Here is an 11,625-nt window from a genome sequence, read left to right as displayed (position 1 = left end):
GCATCCAGATAATGTGCCGCAAATGGATATTGACTTTTACTGTAGAAAACTGCAAATAGCATCGGCCGTGCGGACGGAACATCTAAACAACCTTCTGATCGAAAACAATAACTCCCATCAATGTGTCCCATCGATTTGAGTCTGCTGCATCTGCTTGGCTCGGGCGTGGGTTTTTGCATCGACACATTTGGAGAAACAATACAACGCACGCATTTCCGTACAGAGAAGAAATCAAATCTCAAAGCGGAGTTGACTGACAATGCCGTGATTCAGCTGTAAGGGACACAAACTACTATGACGAGAGAAGCACGTTAGCAACTAGGTGGAGAAGCATTTATTGTCACATTTAGTACCGCTGTTGTCGTCGAAGGCTAAAACAGACAAGGCATAGTAAACACTGGGTTACATTCATGTAGTCACCAGGAATATGAATCACTCAATGTTTCTGTGCATTTTAGAGAGTCCGATTAACATGGAACTAGACATGGAAATGCATTATCACCTTTGTCGAAAAAACCAGGAGCTAATTCAGATCGATTGCACAGAGTCCATCCAGTCTCTGGAGGGAAACGTCCGGCCACGTTGTGTTATACATTTCATTTTTGTGTTTCTTTAGAATTACACCTTGCCCGTTACAAGGGGATGAAGAGTACTACGTCATGAATACAAATTACAAAAAATAAAACGTAAAAAAAAAAATACAACTTGCACACTCAATTTAGTTAATTTCTATACAGCACATTCTAAAAATATTATTGCTCTATTGATAAACTATGCAAAAGAAGACTTCAAACTCAAACTCAGGGCAAAGTTCTGGAGCATTCGTGTAATCCCTCTTTGACAACAGGCATGTTTTTATATGCATGTACATTAACACACATACTAATAGCCATGTAGACAGATGGACATCCTTGATATTGCACTGTTTTCATGACAGAACACTCACAGACCTCCTAGCATTACAAAATGTATCTCTCATTGTTCTACCTCGATGGTCCCTGCAATCACTGGAGCAGCACTTCAATATGATTGGAGTCATTTCTTCTGTTTTTAAAAAGAAATTTACAGTCATGATAAAATAGAAAAACAATAACAAATGAAATCACAAGACTCTTTACGGTAAGCCTGACACAGCTGTAGGTCAACTTCCTGCTTCTTGTCAAGAGATCTCTGAAAAAGAGGCGTCGGGTGCTTCTCAAAGTCAAGGGAGGATTCTTAATATCTATATTTTTGCGATGCAACATCTTCCATACCTTCAAATACTACAAAATCGCTTGTTCAAAATATAACCGCAAAGAGCCAAGCGCTCAGTTGTGCAAGTTCGGAGAGCGAGCCAGGATGCCCCAGATATACGCGCCAGATATAGTCTGCGGAATGGTCAAAGAATATGCAGGACAAGGCTTTGAAAATGGTGCACAACAAGCCATAAAAGGATTGATCACCTTGACTACGGAGCTTAATTCAGTTTTGGCTGAGTTTATCGTGAAAATATATCCCTGTCCTTGATACGTGGTAGGATTTCCATAAAGGATTTTTGGACATCGGGTGATTTTTCCGAGAGGTAGAGCTCCTCATCCGAGAAGCTTGCAGCCCGGACTTTTAGATCGTTGGCCGTCTTTGGGTTTCTACGAATGTAGGCGACATTCTCATCATGAACCCCTGTTTCGAATAAACCTTGAGCAAATTATAAGCAAGCAATACTGTGTTGGTTACACTGACTGTCCACCCATTGAATGGGACTTGCCTGCATCCTTGCTAGACAGATTTTTGGGACGCTTGGAAGGGGTTGAGTCAAACATTTAGCGGCCCTGACTTACAAGTTTGGCCAAACTAGGATCTGTCCTTGTGTCTGAGAAACAACCAGAATACCATCAGCAATACAAACTTGTGGAGTCACAGCAGCCAAAGCAGAATTCTCTTGTTGTGGCTAACTGTGTGGCAGTAGCAAGTTTCCTGAAGAAGGTCGATGCCTCTTTGACTGTTTTCTCTTCTTTGAATCCCTTTGTTTAAGCTTTCTTTGTGCCTTTGTTGCTTAGTCTTCATCGTGAAATGCCTCGGGACTAGATGGGGCATCGTCACTGAGGACTTCTGGGTTGGTGAAGGTCCCTGCGAGCGACGCACCCAAGGCCTGCTTGACAGGTGCTATCTCTGAAAGTATGATGTTATCGTTGTTGCTAACCAGTGTGGTCTTGTCCATGATTTCCTTGCTGTGCTTGGAGACCACGGCATCAAGGAAGTCGTACTTGTGAGACAGCATACCGCTCTCAAACAGGTACTTTGTCAGGTACGAAAAGCTGACGTTGGCCACAAAGGATGCTGCCATGGACACAGACTTGAATGGGAATCTCTGTTGGACAAAGTGCTCTACGACCCCAGTCAAGTGATGGATCTTCTCCTGGTTCACCCATCCCGGGTAATAGATGAAGGGAGGGAGTTTGAGGTATGGCTCCCCTCCGCCGATTCTCAGCAATAGACCGAAGACATAGCCGGCCACAGAGCCGTAAGTGTTGGTGCCTTTGACAAAGAGTACACTCAGCAGTTGGGGAAAGATGATGACATAGACCAGGTCAGAGCTCAGGTACCACAGTCCGTACACCGACCCCGTTAACAACGCCATAGAAGTTGCGAGAGCTCCGAACACAAAGATGGTGACGCGCATCACCCAAACAATCTCTCGATCTGAGGCCTAAAGGAAAGAGAGAAGGGACAGTAAGTCTTTGCTTCCGTCAAATAGTTGCTGGTTTATAGTTTTAGATGAAATACTCAAGAGACCGGCCGCAACACGGCTCTGGTGCTCCAACATAACCATCGGAAATGACGCAACGCTTCCAGCTCAGCAAGGCAACCACTGTGGTTTTTAATGAGTCACGAGTCACGCGTCGTCTGGTTCCGTTGTGTTCTAGTCAGTACATCTTCATACCACAGAATCTTTGATACCGAGAGTAGATATCCCTTTAATTAAATTAATCGAACAGCCTTTTCATGTGAGAGACCTATGATAGGTTGATTCATGCATGCAACCAAATGGTCACAGTTGCAGTTTTGATTAAGTTGCACGCGGAACTCTTACCGACTGCCGGAAGGCAAGCTGATAAATGTTCCTGGCAAACATGGAGCTGGCCGAGAGAATGGATGAATCCGCCGACGACATGACGGCAGCCGATACCGCCCCCAGTCCGAAGAAGGAGACGTAGGGCGGGCAGAGATGTTGGAGGACAATGGGGAGAATCATGTCCGATTCATCTTTGTCCTTTGGAGGAAGAGCCCCGTAGGAGGTCTGGTTCCATTCTGGGGCAGGAGGAGGAGAACAGTGAATGAATTTGGAAAAAAAAAACCAGACCTTAAATATATTTGACACCCATGATCCTGAACTTGCCACATTTATCAATGACTTGTCACATCTATCATCGGGGCTTGGTTTGGAATACAGGGTGGGGGCACCTGCAGATTCATTCATGAACATAAGACAGCGTTAATTTGAGTTGTAAGTGTGACTAATAGAATAAATAATACATGTCAACAGCTGTTGGATAGCCAGCGGTATGTAGCCTGTTCAGGGGATACATCACACCAGGATATATGATAGTAAATAGTAAATGGCATTGAATAGTGATACCTCAGCAGGTCCTTCATAAATGTAGCCAAGTTTCAAGTATTTCTACGGTGCCAAATCACAACCCGGTTGTCTGAGGGCAATTTCCATGTCGAGCAGGTCTGGACCACGCTCTTGAAGATGAGCTACAGAAACCAAACATTCCCCCTAGGAGCGAGCGCTTAGCGACGAGGAAGCACTGCCTTGTACCGGTGCAGAAACCTTGGACGGATCCCAGAACAGTGTGGGCAGCCTTCTGCCTCAACCAGTTAAGAGATAGAAAGCAAGGGCGCGATAGAGCGGGGGAATTCGGCACTTCATCCAAGGTATCTGCGTCCGTCTCACTTCACCTTCAACTAGCTTGCCTCCTGCCTTCCACCCCAAAACACAGTCCATCAAATTGATTGGAAGCTGCCGTGGCTGGTTGTCATGTCTCCGGGCTGCATCGTGAATAATGTCCACAACCCCCCCCCGGCTTAATTCCTCACTCCGCTGCTGCCCTCCCATTCAGGGGAGGATTTTTCTCCATCTTTTTGACATGCTTGTATATCTGAAATTCAATCCCTTCGTCCTCCAGGGATATGCAGCCCCTGTCTCCATCACTCCCCTGGATATTAAAAGCAACGCTTGATTATCGCTGGTTATACATGAAACGGTTCTTCGCGAGAGGGACTGGATTAATTAGCTTTTCTTCAGATGTAATATTCACAATATCTACACGGTCCAATGCCTCACTCTCTTCCTGATGTGACAGGAAAGTGCGAGCCTCTGAATTTACACATCTGAAAATAAAGAAGGAGCTGCTGTGGGCCAAACAGATCAATGAGGCAATAAGGTTTCCTTTGATCGCACTTTCCTGTTTGAATGAAGGACCCAACTCCTCCATGTTTTGATGTTTCATGAACCACTTCATCAGAATGTCATCATGTGCAAATCACTGACTAATGATATAATAGCTGACACCACTTTGCCATACTTTGTCAGTAAAGGAAATAGCGTGAAGAGATTGTGAACTAGAGTAACTTCCCATTTAAATATATCCCCGAGTGCCAACAAAATTCTGAAGGTAAAGGTCTGGGGGGAATCCAGAGAAGTTTATATTTACCGGTGGAGGCCCCTATAGCTCCTATGAGGACCGAAGGGACGGCCATGACCAAGCAGCCAAAGGCGGCAATGAAGGAGAGGACCTGGGCGTAGGTAGCTGAAGAGGCAGAAAGAACCCGTTGAAAATAGACCTGCCAGGGAATCCCCCCCAACATCTAAAAAACAGAAACACCATCGTAAATACAGGCACCGGGCCGACGCACTCAGCTGAGAAGCCGCCGGCGCTGCGTCGGAGCACGTCTTCGACAAACGAGATCTCGTACATCGGGCGAACCCGCGTCTTAAAAAATCTCAATTTACTTTGCTATGATATACAATGCCATTATAAATCCTGCCCATGAAAGTCGCGGCTTACCAACAAGCAGAAGTTGTCCACCCAGAGCCATCTGTCTTGGGACTCAATCTTCCCCAGCCAGGGGGACTGGTAGATTGCCTCCTTGGCCGACACGGTGATGTCCGACACGGCCGGGTTGGACAAGGCAAAGGGGACGCTGATCCACTGATGGTGGGGAGCAAACAGACGTTAAAACCATTAGTGTCTGCAATGTTTGCACCGTTAAAGAAACAAGGAGAGCCCCAATCATGTTTCCATATTGGTATGGGTTAATCGTAAAATTAGAATTTAATACTAATTTCCCATAAAGGAGACGATGGATCTATGAATTTATTTATTTAACATGCTTTCAGAGACGCCGTCACAAGCTATCTATACAAAAATGGACAAACTAATAGATCAATATCTTCTCAGATTTAATTATCTATTAGCGAATACGCACGCAGCACAAAATACTGAAAACTCCAAGAAGAAAACCTGTCAGTCATATCAGAACATAAGGCTTCAGATGTGAGACCCTTCATTCATTCTGTAACAGTAAAATTTATGATTGAACTATATGTTGATGTGTTTACAATCACAGCAAGCGTCAGACCAAGGTGTTCAACCTACTCTCTACCTGGAACCCTACCTTCTCTACTCCTCTGACTAAGCATCGTCCACCATCTCCCACGTCCTGTTTTGCTACAAGCTAAGCATCTATCTGAACTATATCGGGTTTAAAATGCCTCCCGACTGCAGCGCAGGTAGAGACTATTGGCGTGCATCACTGAACGCATGTCTTTGTGTTCCCTCTTTTTGCAAGAAGAAAATAATCACCCCAGAGGTTTGCTGTCTCATCCGGAGTCTTTATTGAGATACCAAATCCACAGCACACTCATTCATTCATGAGATGAGCTGCAGACATACAAGCATTCACCTTTTCATCACACGTTAAATAGAGATATGCAACCGTTCAGTCATTCACAGACACGACCATTCACCCTCATCCACGTCACATAGAGACATACAACCATTCACGTTGTCGTTCACATATAAAGATAGATAAAATCATTCATCCTCTCACTCACATGTCATCCAGAGCCATTCAACCATCCCCCCGGCGCCTCTTTGACTATATTGAGCTGAACTCACCAATCCCACAAAGATGCAGAAGAGCTGGACCACGTCCGTGTACGCCACGGAGTAGAGCCCTCCGACAAGCGTGTAAAAGATGGCTATCAGGGCGGAGATCACCACGGACATGTTGATGTTTATGTCCACGATCACGCTCAGGGTGGCTCCTGCAGGACAGCATGGTCAATATATATATAATATTAACATTTGCAGAAATCCTCCCGAGGTGCATCCTCTTCCCAGGCCACTTCTCCGAAACATCGGTATTCCAGGTTCAAATATCTAGGAACCATTTGCTGTCATTTGAAGTCTCACAACTCAAAGCACGCGGCTCTGGACTCGTCTGCGAGTGACCTCCTTGCACTTTACAGGCGGAAAGCTTCGGAGTTTGACATTTTCCCCGGTATCATCTATTTGCCAGAGACGTTAGCGGTTGATCCGATTTTAGTTGGCGTAAAGGACAGCCGCTGTTGTTTACCACTTCATCCCTGAGAGACAACCGCAACTTGTGCACACAAACAACCCGCAGGCGTCTCTCCTGAGAGTTCCCTGCTGACGGCGTGTTTTCGATATGTGGTGAATCAACCGAGTAAAAAAAAAAAAAAAAAATCTTTTTCAAAGACTACATCAAAGAAAGAAATGCTTTTACCTGGACAGTAATCAAATGCTATTAATAGTAAATTGGCTGTTGTTTCCATCCCAACATGCCACTGTGCACACTTTCAATCCATTAACACATCTCTGGTTCGGCTTGGGCTGCTATACCTTTCACTTTGCATCTCCCTATGAGGTTCAGGCTCCAAAGGTCACCTACCCAGGGCCGACAGGATGGCCGCAGACCAGAAGATCTCCCCCATGAGCGCAGGGATGAAGAGCAGGCCTCCCATCCTCTTCCCATACAGCTGCTGGAAGGGATCCAGCATGGTGACGTATCCACGCGAACGCATGGGCTTGGCGAAAAACAGCCCCCCTGGACAGAATCGGACGATGCGAAAGAGTCGGCTGAATAAAGGGAAGACAGAAGCTGCCCGTCTGAGCGTCTTACGGTGCTTAAAATCCCCTCGCTGTGCCAAAAGTACACGAAAACCGGTGAGTGTGTTGAATCTAATTGAAGCGATTTGCAGCGAATGTGACTGGATACGCAAACAGGGCTTCTAGGCAGCATCTCACCGAGGAGCGCTACAGAGGAGAAGCAGGCTTACCTACTACCAGGCTCAGGGCGTAACCGAAGGGTGCCTGCGCCCAGGCCAGGCCGTAGTCCGGCAGGTAGACGTATTCAGCCGTCCCGTTGATGTAGCCCCCGCCCACCCAGGTGGCTGAGGACACACACATACACACACACCAGCAGGCATTGTAATTACTTGAAATATAAAAATATAAGCACGTTGGGGAAATAGAAAGTGCATTTATTAGTGATGATTACTATGTTTTGCGGCGGCTGATTTGAAAATCTTGACATCTTAAGTGCAGTTTTGCACCCATTGGACGGAGGTGTTCAAACAGAGAAGGAAGCGAGAATCGTTTTAAAATTTCAGCGGTGATAAATCCATTTTTGGAGGCTGACCGCACCGCTGAGGCAGGCTGTAGCCCTTTATTCCTGGAGAAAATGGTGCTCCCCCCTCCCCCACTCACGCGACGTACGTAGCTGCACAGTTGTCATTAGTCATCTTTTCTTGAATCTAGATTAGTTATTTTACCTTCTCAGATCAGTGAGTAGCTGTATTTATGGCATTTTCTGTGATATTTCTTACTGATTACAATTGTGAGCTTTGACATTTTTAAAACATAAATTAATAAATACATGTTTGAGCTCTTCTGTCACAGCAGTGACTGACCAACTGGCATTGATAAAGAATTTCCCACTGCTGTTCAAAAAAGTGAAGTAGCTCAGGTGTTTTGTGACAGGAGGCATCATTTGGGGAAAAGAACTTAATCGGATTGATTGATATCAAAATCGAATAAAGCGGTAAGTTCTTTCATCTGTGTTTTTATATTCAAAATGTTTTCCTTTCTCATAATATTTCTTAGTATATCAAATCCCAACATACGTAAGGACTTATATGTAACTTAACCGCCTATTTAAACTCTTTGTACTGTCTAAATACAACCTGTACACTTTGTGAGTAGCTGCACTCATCTTGCACATCTTGTCAACACTGTTTACATTTCTGTGTATGTTTACATTTCCCTGCATTGTTACATTGGGTCACGACAGTATGTTTATTGTATTATTACAATGTCATTATCAATTAATAATATTATTAACAATAATTCATTCTATTCCATTCTCGACTCCTCCTAGTGTGTAGAAGTGTTGTCAGCAAGACACGGAACCCCCAACTGCTCCCCTGGCCCTGGTCGACGGCAGTGATCAGTGCAGTTAATTGCTGTTAATTGCAGATAACTAATTTTCCCACAGAGATTAATTAAGGATAATTATAAATTATTTGGATGTAAGAAATTCATTGTGCAGGGGAACACGTTTCCAGATTGTACACATGACAATAAACACTTGGAATCTTGAATGTTATACTTGAGTCTTTGGAGCGTACAAGGTTTGCCCCGGGCCTCGGCACGCCACTGCTTCACGCCATGAAGTTGACCGTGCGTAATTTTATTCACGACGAAGGAAACAGGTTCAAATAAAGAAAAACAACAACAACAACAAACGCTTTAGCCTTAGATTTAATACCGTATAAACCCTGAAAAAGTGGAGCGGGACATACCGGTCATGGTGAATCCGCCCACGAACAGCCCGATGTCTCGCCCCCCGACCATGATGCTCTCGCTGCGCTCCCCGCCGTCTCCCACCCCGGAGTTCTTGTTCTTCCAAGCGGCCCAGATCCCCACGAACAGGATGAGGAGGTAAAAAACCACGATGGCCACCAGACCCTCGGCGTGGATGGTCATCTTGCCCGCGTCCCCTCCCCGGCCGAGATCAAGTACTGCTGGGCGCGGAGGACCGGAGAGTCATGGAGGAGAGAGACGCACCTCCGTGGGATCCCCGCACTCAGGTGCAATGATCTCCACAGGTCCTTCACGAGGTTGTCTACAGACAGACAGACTGGGAGTCAGTCCTTCCACGCTGGGGGACAACGACATCAACCGGGAAGAGCAACTTCCAAACACTTGGATTCAAAGATTGGCTCTGGATCCTGCGGGCTGAAAGCTTCTTGTGCAAACCCTTCTCCCCAAAGAGCATCTGAACAAGAACATGGGGGGAGGATTTAACTCCTATCTTTTGACCCGAGGGACACATCTTTCTTTTCCTTGGGGAGGCTTTGCAGGACAAACGCAGCACAAACGCGTATTCCCGGGTAATACAGGTCTGAATGGGTGACCAACGATCATCCACGCCAAGCAGACACGGAAAACCTGCTGTAGGTGGGAATTAATAACAATTATAATAATTTGAAATAATAGGGTCGAGCACCCTCGGGACCCTGAGTGGAGGATAAACGGTATATATTAGGAAATAATGGATGGATGGTTCAATGATAATAATAAAAATAATAATAATAATGCTATTTTTTCCCAATTCTTTATTCTATTTTTATCCTTGTTAATTTTGATGTCCAGTTTTTGTGGATGTTTTTTTTGCAATCTGTTAACTGTCCCTTTTATTTACATGTATATTTTGATTTTATCATTGTTGTGCTGATGTGACAAAATAATTTCTCCCATGGGGTTCAATAAAGCATATCTTATCTTAATAACAATAAGCTCCATCAGCTCTGTGACCCCCGAGTGCAGGATAAAAAGTATATCTAATGAATGAATGACTAATAACAAAAAATAATTTCAGCATCCCTGAGTGCAGGATAATCAGTACATATAGCAAAAATTAAGTCATTTATTAAAAAATAAATGAAAGAGGATTCACCGTTTTCCACACTGTATAAATAAATAAGCCACCTCCTCGGTGAGCGGTAGTCCTGGTGCGCGTAAAGGAAGGAAGCGATGAAGGAGAGAAAAAAAAACAAACACCCGTGAGTCGGATGAGGGAAAATACGAAATAAGAAATATGCTTCACAGTTGACGTTTTTCGCATCTCGGTCCAGCTGCGAGGAGCGGCGGGTCCCGCTCTCCTCCGCGGACCGGTGCCAACTTTACGCGCGGAAAATAGATCGGCTTTTTTTTTTTTTTGTTGTTGCAAAATATGGTTCATTCAAAAAAAAAAAACACCTTTAACTGTCAGTAATTCTGCCGTGCGTAAAGGAGAGTGGAGGCACAGGAGCGAGAGGAACTCCCCAGCGTCTGCAGCATCCATCCAACTTTAAATTTTGCACTTATTTACTGATCAACCAGAGGAGGACATGGACTTACCTTCTCTATTGGGGAACGGTTGGAAGTGGTCTCCAGGAGCTGGGCCTCTGACAGAAGTTCCAGATGCCAAAGACTTGGACAGATGTTAGGACTTCACCATGCCATCCTGCAGAGCAGCGTTATCTCACGGTGTATCTGGAAGTCATCAGTTCAGCTCCCGGTGAGTGGAGGAGAGAGAGGGAGAGGCAGAGGGGGAGGGTGGAGATGAATGGGGGTGGTGGGTTTATTGGATGCTGTCATGGTGGGTAGATGGTGGATGAATGTCTTCCAGGGCAGGACAAAAATAGTGCATAATAAAAAGAGTGGCGTGCCGCCCCACCCCGCCTCTCCAGGAAGGCTTTCAGATATCACATCATACCACCGATGGGTGAGAGCTTAGGTTCCTTCCCATGTTCCTCCTGGTTGACAGCCCTGCACCGCCTCCGACACCAGACCTCCACCTAGACACTGCAAACATGCCGCTGTCCAATGTCCCGGTGTTTTCAATCTGGTCCATCCTCCCAGTCCAGAAGATCCCCTTTGTCCTATGACCCCAAAAGGTAGATCTCAAATTTGCATTGGACACAGAAACAAAGCATATGCGCACCTTAGGTTCTAGTTAGCATCTACTGAATCCCTGCTCCTGTATCTAGGAATATAATTTGGGTCATGTACTCAAGCTTCAAGCAGCCGATCTCCATACTTTGGTTGTGAAATACATGAACAATACACACGTTTCAGAACATCCCTTAACACTTCAGCATTAATTCAGCATCGAACTTTTCATGAATTGTTGGATTACATTGCATTTTGTACTCCGTTATTTCTGGGGAAACTGGGGAAAACGCACATCCCCTTTCATGCCTAAAAGACACCTAAAAAATGTGTGTCTTTACCAAAGCTCCCCTTCTTTTTTGCAAATGCTATGTGGAGAACCTGCTCGCGGTGTATTTGTTTTGGTGACGGCAGATGAAGATGATTACAGGTGGATTGGTGACAGGCTGCCAGACGGAGGGCGGCTCTAATTGGAGGCCTCTCTCACTAATAAGTGCGCGCACACACACACACACACACACACACACACACACACACACACACACACACACAGGCGGTGAGGAAAACACAACCTTTCACAGCATGGAGAGAAGGAATAGTGCTCTTATTAATATCCTTA

General features: G+C 45.3%; 1 protein-coding gene across 1 annotated transcript; it reads right to left on the bottom strand.

Moving 5' to 3' along the window:
- Positions 1-316: 316 nt before the first annotated feature.
- LOC147234888 (high-affinity choline transporter 1-like) lies at positions 317-10,602 on the bottom strand. The gene is made up of 9 exons (XM_086145559.1): positions 10,473-10,602; positions 8,873-9,195; positions 7,349-7,462; positions 6,961-7,116; positions 6,165-6,313; positions 5,052-5,195; positions 4,698-4,851; positions 3,071-3,288; positions 317-2,686 (listed from the first exon to the last, which is right to left on the bottom strand). The coding sequence occupies exons 2-9, from the start codon at positions 9,054-9,056 to the stop codon at positions 2,033-2,035; spliced, it is 1,773 nt and encodes a 590-aa protein (XP_086001685.1). The 5' UTR covers positions 9,057-9,195; positions 10,473-10,602; the 3' UTR covers positions 317-2,032.
- Between the last annotated feature and the right edge of the window lie 1,023 nt (positions 10,603-11,625).

Source organism: Fistularia commersonii, chromosome 4, assembly GCF_037954325.1.
Source record: "Fistularia commersonii isolate RoL2024-O1a breed Wild chromosome 4, RoL_Fcom_v1.0, whole genome shotgun sequence".
Taxonomy (NCBI): domain Eukaryota; kingdom Metazoa; phylum Chordata; class Actinopteri; order Syngnathiformes; family Fistulariidae; genus Fistularia; species Fistularia commersonii.
The sequence above is the reverse complement of the archived record's forward strand: the minus strand, read 5'-3'. Positions and strand labels throughout refer to the sequence as shown.